The sequence below is a fragment of the Priapulus caudatus genome, unplaced genomic scaffold (genome assembly GCF_000485595.1).
Source record: "Priapulus caudatus unplaced genomic scaffold, Priapulus_caudatus-5.0.1 Scaffold3555, whole genome shotgun sequence".
NCBI classification, from domain to species: Eukaryota; Metazoa; Priapulida; class Priapulimorpha; order Priapulimorphida; family Priapulidae; genus Priapulus; species Priapulus caudatus.
Genome location: NW_014580616.1, coordinates 1 through 11653, shown reverse-complemented (window position 1 = coordinate 11653; position 11653 = coordinate 1). Strand labels below are relative to the sequence as shown.

The 11653-nt window shown below is 42.2% G+C and overlaps 1 protein-coding gene across 2 annotated transcripts; it reads right to left on the bottom strand.

The window, feature by feature from the left end:
* Window positions 1-4350: 4350 nt before the first annotated feature.
* Window positions 4351-11188, bottom strand: LOC106819497 (RNA-binding protein squid-like). Of its 2 annotated transcripts, none has more exons than XM_014824119.1 (9): window positions 11013-11188; window positions 10212-10255; window positions 9263-9390; window positions 8400-8558; window positions 6379-6510; window positions 6077-6173; window positions 5452-5640; window positions 5076-5166; window positions 4351-4865 (listed from the first exon to the last, which is right to left on the bottom strand). In XM_014824119.1, the coding sequence occupies exons 1-8, from the start codon at window positions 11078-11080 to the stop codon at window positions 5087-5089; spliced, it is 897 nt and encodes a 298-aa protein (XP_014679605.1). In that variant the 5' UTR covers window positions 11081-11188; the 3' UTR covers window positions 4351-4865; window positions 5076-5086. The 2 variants fall into 2 exon arrangements, with proteins under 2 accessions (XP_014679605.1, XP_014679606.1); XM_014824120.1 differs by having other exon boundaries at window positions 10212-10252.
* Between the last annotated feature and the right edge of the window lie 465 nt (window positions 11189-11653).

The window sequence follows — 11653 nt, the reverse complement described above, 5'->3', positions numbered from 1 at the left end:
GGAGGTAGAGAGAGAGAGAGATGGAGTGGGGAGCGAGGGAGTAGAGAGAGAGAGAGAGATGGAGTGGGGGAGCGAGGGGGTAGAGTGGGAGGTGGAGTGGGAGAATGAGAGGGTAGAGGGGTAGAGTGGGGGAGCGAGGGGATAGGGTGGGAAAGATCACAGAGGTTCAGCAGTGGTGAGAGGGTGAGTTACGGCACGTAGTCAGTGCGCTATAGCTAATGATGCGAGAGCAAAGCTGAATTCTATGAAGCATTCATGAGCTTCTAACGTGTGCATGTGTGGCATGAGCAGATGCAGGAGAGAGAGAGATTCTCTCTCTCTCTCTCTCGCTCACTGTGTGCGTGCGTGCGTGCGTGCGTAAGAGAGAGAGATGGGGAGAGAGAGCGCAAGACAGCGAAAGACAGCGAAAGATAAAACTTGCATGTGTGAATCCCTGCACGCATTTAATTTGTTTACACGCATGTCAGTTTTGTTTAGATAAAAACAAAACTAAGCCGCAGGCATTTCTGTGGCCTGCCGTTCTATGGCTTCAAACTCGGCTGCAATTTGTAAACCTTGAAATGCCTAGACTGGCGCACACGCGTTCGCACACCCGACCACGCCGCTTTCCAAAGGAGCTTGTGCCCGTCTCAACCAGACCGTTTCCGCAGTCCCTGTAACCAAGTCTACGAGCATCCGAGCACTGGCAGGGGGAGGGGCGAGGGAGGAGGTGACAGGGGGAGGGGCGAGGGAGGTGGCAGGGGGAGGGGGGGGAGTGTGGATAGGGGGGGGGTGAGGGTGCATGTGAGAGGGGAGGTGAGGTGGGAGGAGAGGGGTGAGGTGAGGGTGCATGTGAGGGGGGAGGTGATGGGGGCGAGTGGATATGAGGGGGGCGGGGTGGATGTGGGCTCCGATATTCACACTTCGCTCGTGCGAAGTTACCATCGATGAGCCGCATGACAACGCGGCTGCAGTCTCTCCCGTGTGCTGGTCATCATCTATCACAGCTAGCCGCCGCCGCCGCTGCCGCTGCCGCGATATTTCACACAGCATCTCCCAGCCTGTGTCAGTCAGCTGTAACCTTGTAAGGATTAGCATGGAAAGTTTAAGGGAAGAGATGCGGAGACAGAGAGTGTTGCTAGGCATGCTGGGCACTGACGTGGAAGAAGACATCGATTCCATGTCTGTGGGATTGTTTGTCAGGTGAATGGCAGCCATTGTGGCAAAGCAGAGCTCAGCGATATCAGCCGGCATTTATATAATGAACAATTAATCTACAGTTGTGTCTACTCTCACATCACATGCTGCAGTGGCACAAGCTACATATGTGGCTATGATACCAATTACCATCGGAATATGTCGCAGCTACGTGAATTACTTGAGGTGCATTCACTTCAACAGTGCTACTATATTCATGATCATTTACTCACTTCAATGTTCAACGGTTTACTTCTTACTTAAAGCTGTAAGAATTATGCAGCCTCTGCTAATAGTACACATACACATAGACAGACACACACACGCATGCACGCACGCACACATAGATATAGCAAACACATCTAGCTGGTCTGAATGCCGCCACAAACCCGTGTCTTTGTGCAATAATTAATTGCCAATAACTCCTTCTTCCGACATGCATACTGTTGCTACATTCCCGTAGTAAGTGTCAATTTTCGCGCCACTAAAGTACGAATGAATTGCATTCTTCTTTACACAGCGGTTTTTTATATTTTTTATATATTTACTTATTTCGATAATTAACAAAGCATACATTCCAACGATAAGAACATAAATAAACAATATGCAGCTAGATAATTATCGAGGATGAAAACACAAAAAGCGTGACGAGCACACTTATTTCCATTATGGTCCTATATTATATATATAATATTGTATACTATAAACATCAGGATAAACATATAACAAATATACACAACCCGTGTCTACAGTAATTCAGATTATTCATTTATACGCGATTAGTAAAATAAGAAGTCACTGACTGTCCTCCATCGTCTTTACCTTTTCCATAAGATGTTTTTTAACTTGCCCTTTGAAACTAACATATCTAGTTGCAGATCTAATGTGCGGTGGTAGGGAGTTCCATATATATAATTGAATTCAATTGAAGTACCATATATATAAATGCCTTCTTTCCATTGACCCCCACTCTTGGTTTAAAGATTGACATCTCCCCAGCCCTAGTTTTGAAGCCGTGAATTTCTAAAGGTAATGTTACTCCCTCAGTCATGTATTCAGGACTGAGATTATGCAGAATTTTGAAAACACGGTTTACCTTTTGCTTTACTTTCGCAACTATTTACTCTGAACTCGACTGGAACCCGAGGTCACGAGCACCTTAGCTCATAACCCAACCAGGCTGTGTGACTAACGTCAATATACATTGTATACATTTTCGGTATTCTAACCCTAGCAATACAGTTTCTTGGAGCTACTTAGCTCATAGCTCTAGTACTATAGTCCGTGTACAGTTGCCGCAGGACTGTGCAGTTGGCCTGCGGCAACTGTACGCGCCGGCGGGAGTATAGTACTAGAGCCACTTAGCTCAGGTCACCGTAATGTACGAGTTAATCACTGATTGAACGCATGATCGACAGGAAAATTAGTAAAGATTCCGTAGCAGAACTTGAGAGAACAAAACGTTGACGCCACAAAGAACATAATCGCGTCTTGTGAGATGCTGGAGTGGGTGGGTGGATTTTCTTCTTGATGGGGAACCAAAACATCAGGAGTAACTACGTTATTGCGCCAATCATTGTGGATATTTCAAACGCATGTATCCTTCAATCGATAAAAAATGCATGAGTAGTTACTTACCGATCCGTATATTCAATAACGTGAAGAATAGCACAACCACAAGGCCTGTTTGTATCCAGTATAGCAATTTCAAACCTTCTTTCACGGCCATTTTGCTTGTTCTGCCCAGTGACCTCTGACGTCACAGCTGCGGCTGTTCCGGAAATTGACACTCACCCCGTACGATCGTCCCCATTGGCCATTGGCCCATTAGTATTACTGGAGACGGGACCGCCATTTTACGTGGTCATCCGAGCCACGGGAGATTCAGTCTCCAATGTTGAGAGCCAGGTTTTTACACCTTGAGAAAATTCACTGCCCCGGCCGGGGTGCCACTATCCAATGAAATTCACCTCAAAAACACTAATCGAAGACGCATTGCAGGGGCGGATCCAGGATTTTTGAAAAGGGGGTGTCCAGGAAGAAATAAAGGGTACTTTTTTCTGCTTACTTTTTCTGGTGTTTTAAAAAGCTGCCGAAGGCCACTTAGGGGGGGGATTGGGAGACCTCCCCCAAAATTTTTAAAAAAAATTGGTGCATTCTGAGAGCATCTGAGCAGTAATTTTGATGTCTAGAATGCAAAAGTTTGTCAGATCCAGTCCCCCGGACCCCTCTTTGCCCATTTCTAGGTTTTTATAACGAATTTACATATATATAAGTAAATCTTTATCAGAAAAACTAGCGCTAAACAAGATTTTTTTATGGAGACAATATAAGAGAAGCGTGTGTGTGCGCGCGCGCGTGCATGCTTTTTTCCCTTTTTTTTGTGGTAAAAAGGAGGGGTCCAGAGTCTCCAGACCCCCTCGACCCCCCCCTCGACCCGCCCTGCATTGTACAAAATATATACATTCCCTCCGAAAGGAGTCGTATTTTACGAGGAATTACGTATATTAGCCAGAGTGTAGATTCCGATGCTGAAATACTCGGGATATAGTTATAGAATTAGTCATGAGATTAGTGTGTATTGTGGCGTATTGTGCTAAATCACATGTCATAGTTCAGTAAAACGTGTTGCTGTATATAATAGACATTGAAACAGAAACTTTTTATTATGAAACTACTTTGGGAATTATGCGCTCTCTACTAGCATAAACACGTACTTTTGACCAAATGTGAGTTCTTTTTTGTAGATACATTATTCTGACTTTTTTTTATAGTAAATAATTTTCTAACGAAGTTGGTCAAGAACTGGCGACTATGATATACATAATTACATATATATCGTTATGACAATACAGAAATACCATCAGGTTGATATCAATACAGAAATACCATCAGGTTGATATCAATACTTTTGGTCTATCATCTTTATAGACTCATTTCATTTATTAGCTCTTCAGGTACCAATTTATCTCTTGAATTTATCAACGTCGCATCACGAATAAGATAGGAAAATATTGCCCAACGTTATTTTTCAATGGAAATTTATGTTTGCAGTTTTCAAGTGATATATTTTTAAATGCAATAAATAACTAATTCTGCATCCTATACTGCAGAAAAGGAACTTAAAATCAACCAGACTCGCTATGTTGGAAAAGACAACTAAACACAAAATAATGTAGTTTCAATTTTTTTTTATAAAACAGTACTTCACAAGACATACATGTGTACAGCAATGATTTCAGGGACAAAGTATATTAACTACTCTAAAATCGAACACCAGCTATTATAATTAGTCACACAAGTTTGTTTTGATACACGTGAAATGGTAAAATTGTACTCGAATATACGAAATATTTGTTTATGACAAACACAATGAGTTCAAAACAGTTTGCGAATGAACTTCACTCTACAAGCAACTGAAAATGTTTCGGGGCAATACCGATTAAACATCCAAGTGCAACTTAAAAAGAAAAACCACCTTTGCTCACATACTTTCTCACGATTGCAAAATCCATCGTTCATCCATGCATTTCACGAGAAAACCTTATTCAAGCAATACAGTTAAGTGGTATATATATGTCAAACAAAGAATAAGGACGCTGGGTACAAGTGATGATGCTATCCACAGACTGTGATCTTTCTTTCATGGAGACTGACCAATGGCAGAGCGAAACCCACTCATGGGATTACTGAAAGGAGGAAAGAGAAACAAGTAAGTGCCACGAACGCGAGAAAACGAATAACTGTCTACCCACAAGTCAGAACAACACTACTAGTCTGAAAGAAAATGACCAATTACACATACAAAACAGGATTCTTTGTTTGCGCGCTGTAACTGAACTGTCAGTCACACATCCATCACAGCCATTCACCGCGGCAAACGATAAACGTCAACTTACACAAGGAATGTCTAGTACGGCTTGTAGCTGCTGCTGCCACCTCCACGCTTAGCAACGCTGCTGGAACCTCCCTTGTATCCCCCTTGTTGACCTAAAATGACACAAAAAGAGAGCATGGATTAAACTTCTTATCCGATTATCCAAGCAAAGGTAACTATGCATGTTTTGCCAGACTAGTATATGCATGGGCAGAAGGTTACGTTATATACAAAAAGGCTAAACACAGAACTTGACCAGGTAGTGCCAGGTCGCTGTACTTTAAGAGAGGGAGGGAGAGCACATGGCATGTATTGGTGGTATATACCAGAACAGAATGACCACAGCTCCACCCATGGGTTGAAATAGTGCAAATTTGTTATCACGTAACACAGCCTACCATATCCGCTGTAGTCGTATCCCTGTCCTCCCTGGCCGTATCCCTGTCCCCAGCCGCTGTAGTCGTAACCTTGTCCTCCGTAGCTACCATAGCCGCCGTATTGACCGTAGTCGTAGCTTCCGTATCCCTGGCCGTATCCACTCTGGTCGTAGTTTCCATAGCCGCCCCATCCACCCTGGCTGTAGCTTCCTGAAAACACAAAGGAAAAGAAAACCATGAACAACTGGTACACTGAATGATCCAACAATGTATCAACCAGAATAGCAATAAGCAATGCAGAGATGCTAACACATATTTGAAGCAATCTGTAGTTTCTTGAAAATTTTTTGACTCTGAGATGCAATTTCCTGCATTCTGGGGGTCAGAAATGACAATAAATTGACAAAAAAATGACAATAACTACCAAACATTTTTTTTCCGATCACAGTGAAATTCGTAGTTTGATACAAACTGGTCATTATTGGTGCAAAAGGAATAGAAATTCGTATAAAATACGGATAAATTGTAGTGGTTGGCTTCTCTGGCAATGCAATTACCTAGAATTGCAATAATCGTACCTCTTCTCACGAGTGAACAACCCGCATATAATGTAGAAACGTGACGTTTTAAAGCGTTTGAAGCTTACCTCCCCTGCCGCCGCCGCGGGCGCCTCCACGGCCTCCTCGTGCGCCCCCGCGTCCGCCCTGCCGGTCCTCTCTCGGTGTTGCCTTCTTTACATCACACTGCCGAGGAAGAACACCGGTTAAAACAAACATCGACGACCGCACAGCGACTACACAAGTCAACAAGACAAATATGAACAAACGACATAGTGGAAGTCCAAAAAAATGCGACAGAGTAACAGTAAAGTCTCGCAGCAACGACAATGAGACGACGCACGCACGACAATGAGACGACGCACGCACGACAATGAGACGACGCACGCACCTCCTTTCCGGCGACCATCATCTTTCCATGCTTCACGATGTCATTAACGATCTCTTCGGTCTCGAACGTTACAAACGCGAACGGACGCGCCTTGTTGTTGATCTTGTCAAATGGTCGCTCAATGTTCTCAACCTGCAACGATAACGAACGATTTTAATTAAATCCAAACAGAGGCTTCCATTCGCCCCAAGTTTGTCGACCTCAGAGATACATTTCTATGGAAACGGGGGGGGGGGGGTCTTTGTACATGTAGCAAAACAATTTTGGAATGACACTGTAGAAGCGAACGACAGTAAGCGGAGCGATGATCAAAGGTTCGTGATCGTTGCAGTAGGTTTGAGTGGCACTCGTTTGCAACTTGGAGTCACGCCTACCTCGGACCTACTTCCCATGATGAAAGTTCACCAGCTAACGGAATGAAATACAATAATAGCAAAGTAAGGAAACACATTTCAACAGCCATCGTAAAATTTTCAGTGCGATCAGTTCACAGTATCGGACAGCCTGCGCACAACAGGTGACACTGCCGCCCTCTATAACACGGGAATGACGGCACAGGCACTAACACAAGAGCGTTTCACCCACACCTATGAACTGCTCGTATATACTATACCTGATGCAACAACCCATCTCTCCCACCAGTACACACCGCCACATCAAACCCACTGAAACGATCGTCACTGCAAGCTACCAATGCTGCCTTTATAATTTGGATTCCCTGTTTGGTTTTCTATGGTGTATTGGGCAAGAGAGGGTCATCTCCAAGCACCTTTGCACATTGCTTCGTTTTGGCAAAATCCGTTAATTTTTTTTTGCGAAAATCATTGGTTAATCTTGCAAACATCAAACGGTGAAATCTTGCAGAATATAAATGCAAGACTAAGATGGCATGAGAGAAAGAGAGAGATAGAGAGAAAAAGGACGGAAGATTTCAACACTGCTGGGACGCTTGCATTGATTCGTTCTCAATAAACTCTGAAACTGTAAAAACGTGTGAAAACAAAGAGCAGTTAACGATTTCACGTGCCAACTAGAGCTCTCGTTACATGTGGTCTGCTTGGTCTTACAGCTCTTAGCACAGTTTGCATTACCACCTTCCGAGTGGGAGTTCCCGTCACCTCGCATCCGCAGATCAACGCTTGAGCTGTACTAAGTGCTCAGACCAACGTATCTGTAAAAGGAACGGTCACGTTGTAGACACTGTCCGCAGCCTGCCGGACGGACATAATACGTTACCGTTACCATGGTTACTGCAGAAAAGTACCAACAGCTCGAAGTTGGACTAGTCGTTACGTGAACGGTTACCATCGTTACCCTTTAGCGTTACATCTCTGGCAAGTTACAACTTGTACTGTACTGTACTGGAAACAAACATTTTCGGTTAGAGCAAATTATGAGTAACCTGTAGTTGAAAAAGAGAAAATTCTCGGGTTACTTTTATCATAACAACACGGCACATACGACTCACATCGTCACACGGGACAAGTTTTATCGAAATGCGGGAGCCGAGCAAGCGGAAGATCAGAAACCCACCAAAACCACCCATTCATTGCCAATCAGAAAATACTCAGCGTATACATGTACGTTGAGGTGTAATTAAATATGTAAATGACATCAGAATGCAGACATACATACATGTACCCATGCATGAACCTAAACGCACATGTACACGCTGTGAGAAGGTATTCACCGCTGAACATGGCTGATGGTATCTCGTTACTAAACCTTCATGGTTGTCCTAACAGGCATGTCCCTCTGTACCCTCACCATGAAGCCCATGTAGTGTTTTCTATTTCTTACAATTACTTCTTTGGTGAAAGCGATTGCCTAGATACCCCTTAATAATTCCATGGTTGTGCCCTAACAATCTTGAGTAAACCAAAGCAAACACCTGCCATGCACCCCCACCAGAAACAAAATTTGACATCTGCCATCACTCTCTTCTATCCACACATGGACGAGACTGGCTTGCTCGGCGCCCGCCTTCACCGTATAAACAACCCGCGACACGACCAACTCACCATGCCGTACTCGGAGAACGAACTACGAATGTCATCGTCCGTCGCGTCCGGATCCAGACCGCCGACGAAGATTTTCTTGATCGGTTCCTGTCCCGGGCGAGACTTCGCTCTCTTCGGGTCAATCTGACGTCCATTCAGCGTGTGAGTTGACGACATCACCTGTAATGTGATGAAGCCATTGTAACCCCGTATTCACAAACAGGTAAGATGGTGTCAAATGTTTATTTATAGATTCGTGCTGCTCATCAGTCACATTAAAAAGATATTAAACAGGACCTAGAACATTTATGTATGCGTAATAGTTACAGAAAGTATGAGGATGGTGAACAAATACACAGACCTGCCAACCTGTGATTCATGAAAATAGTAAGGCTTTTCTTTTCTTGCAGCAGGCGGCCATTTTGTTTGTATGTTATGCGCGCAATGAATGATGGGACTAACTCTAGATCACGCGAGAACAACGTAAACGCGTGATCCAATATAGCTGCGCCCAAAATCGCCAGATATTTCTCGGCTCACAATGTAAAAAACATTAATTTTCACAAGTCGTAAAAAATCGTAAGTTTGTCAGTTTGATCGTACATTCGTAGAAACATCATGGAATTAGTAAGGAATACGAAAAAATCGTAAGGGTTGGCAGGTCTGAATACATGAACGGGGAAGTGACAATCCATGAGTATTGAAACCAGCCACAGATTATGTAGAACCAAAGTCGACGCTCATTTCATTTCAGTTATCTTCTTTTTAGAAATATAGCTCACACATTCCACAAAATGCTTGGCTCGTGATAAACAACACAGAAAACCCAAGACAAGATATGAGTGCAACATCGCTGTATCAATAGTGTGCTTCAGATGACTTACGCCTTCAATGACATCTTTGTCTTCAAACACGACGAAACCGAATCCTCGTGAACGACCGGTGTTGGGGTCTGTCTTGAGGATACACTTGACCACCGTTCCATACTTAGAGAAATACTCCTGCAGTTCCTCTGTAAGGAACAAGAGAACATCACGTCACAAACCATCACCTTGTGGCCACATTAAAAAAACAATACACATTGCTGGGTACTGATCATCGAAGTTCAAGCATCACGCTTACATTTTTATGTTGAGATTGTATAACGTCATGGTATAACGTAAGAAATTGGAAGTAATTGGGCAAATGAGGTTTTAGAAATCTTGAAGGAGTATGACATAAGTATGTCACTTATGACTATTGGTTCGAAACATAAGAAAGAATGGAAAAAATATGTGAAGGAGACTATTTTAAAAACAATAATTATGAGAGATACAATGAGGTCTGGTGAGAAAACAAAAATGAAAATGATAAATATCGAAAGCTATGTATTAAATAAAGCCATATATAACAAAACTGTCATTTGATGATGCATGCCTTGTGTTTAGGTGTAAGACGTGCATGATTAACTTAAAAAGTTATTTAAAAAAATAACTACAGTAACGATATATGTGATTTATGTGATGAAAAGAAAAAAGAAAATTTGGAACATTTATACTCGTGTAAGATATATAGAGGGTATAATAAAGGGGAACGGGTAGAAGATTGGAAAAGTGATGACCCAAAAATACTAAAACCAGCACTAGAATATGTTAGAAAGGCATTATCAATTAGAGAAAGTAAATTAATTAATGCCAACTTGTAGACAGAATTTCCTTATCTACAGGATTTCCCCACACATTCCAAGAGAATCTGTGCCTTGTGAAATACAAGAGAGGGACCACAAGATACAAGATGGTAGTAATATTCGTAATACGTGACTTGAAAATATAATTTCCTGTAACATAGACTTACCCTGTGTAGTTTCCCAACTCAATCCGCCAACAAACAGTTTCCTACAATAAAATAAGATAATTTATAATATACGGTACCACGCTAGCCAATAATTTATTTACAACAATGTGAAGAATGACAAAAAACAGTGACAGCTCAAAGCACTGCACACGGAAACGACGGCCCAAGGATAGAAAACATGGGTCCCAATAAAACCAATGTGCCTAACCCCAACCCTAACCTATTATATTGATATAATATTATATTTATATTGATGTAAATGACATTGGTTTTATTGGGACCCATGTCCTCTATCCTTGAACCGAAACGGCCACCAGAAACGCAGGTGAACTCGCATCTCACCTTGATCATATTGTGGAAAGGACAAGGCAAACAAAGGCAGACAAGGAAATAGACGACAGTACGGGCCTAATCCTAGTTTAGCACATTTGCAATGTTCCAAAATAACGTGTAAATAGGCTACTAGTAGTAGTACTACTACTAGTACTAGCGTTTTGAATAGAAAGCCGCGCCTGTATAATTAAATCATCTTCCTAAAAAAACCACGTCACGGTCATGCCAAGCCGAGACCAACGGTTATGTTTACCATCTTCGTGACTTTCGTCTACACGTTAACCACAACACACTACAACTAAACTAGGTCTAGCTTTCCAGCTTTCAATTATCAATTTTGCCTCCTGCTCGAAAGCTTCGCAACGCGAAAACTCGCAATCCTTTGTTCGTACTACTGCCGCGTACTGGAACTAAATTTTCCAAAAGATTGCAAGATATCAAATCAGCCATTACTACTAAGCCGCTTACCTATTGTCTTCATCTGCACGATTTCCGCTGTCACCACCTCCGTTGTATGATTGCATACCATCTGCCATGATTTCTGTATAAAGCTTTTCGAAGAACTAGTTAAAATTGTTAGACACCTAACAATCCCACAACGAAACGATGATTGTAAAATGGCCGAAGAGGAAAAATAATGTCACGTGACACCGACCGGCACGTGATGACCTGACCTTATATGCCAGCGCCATCTATTGGCAGAAACACCATGAATAGAATTTTGACATTCTAGCGCCATCTATCGGAAGCAAACTGCATAATAGAATGTGACTATAACCAGTCTTCAATGATAAGTAACAGAAGTGAATACACACAAACCTGTTTGCTTCTATTCACTCCTGATACTAAATATATACAAGATATTGTGCAGCTTATTTATCTTCATACCAGGAATTTATCTCAATCACTAATAAACCTGATATCAAACGACATTTGTCTAATGTAATGTCATTGCAATAGACTTGTACCTTTTATAGAATTGAGGAAGCCCTCGTAATGTATTGTGCATAAAATGTTATTTTGTAAATAAATATTTGAAATTATATGTATGCATTTTATTTCCATATTATTGTCATGTTTATTTTGTTTACCATCTACTGATCTATCTG

Excerpts from the sequence above, each read along its gene's own strand:
- LOC106819497 (XM_014824119.1), bottom strand. The coding sequence starts at position 11,080 with ATGGCAGATGGTATGCAATCATACAACGGAGGTGGTGACAGCGGAAAT. Across the intron at positions 8,559-9,262 it reads ACAAAGATGTCATTGAAGGC|GTGATGTCGTCAACTCACAC; the intron begins GTAAGTCATCTG and ends ATCACATTACAG. Across the intron at positions 5,167-5,451 it reads ATACGACTACAGCGGATATG|GTCAACAAGGGGGATACAAG; the intron begins GTAGGCTGTGTT and ends GTGTCATTTTAG.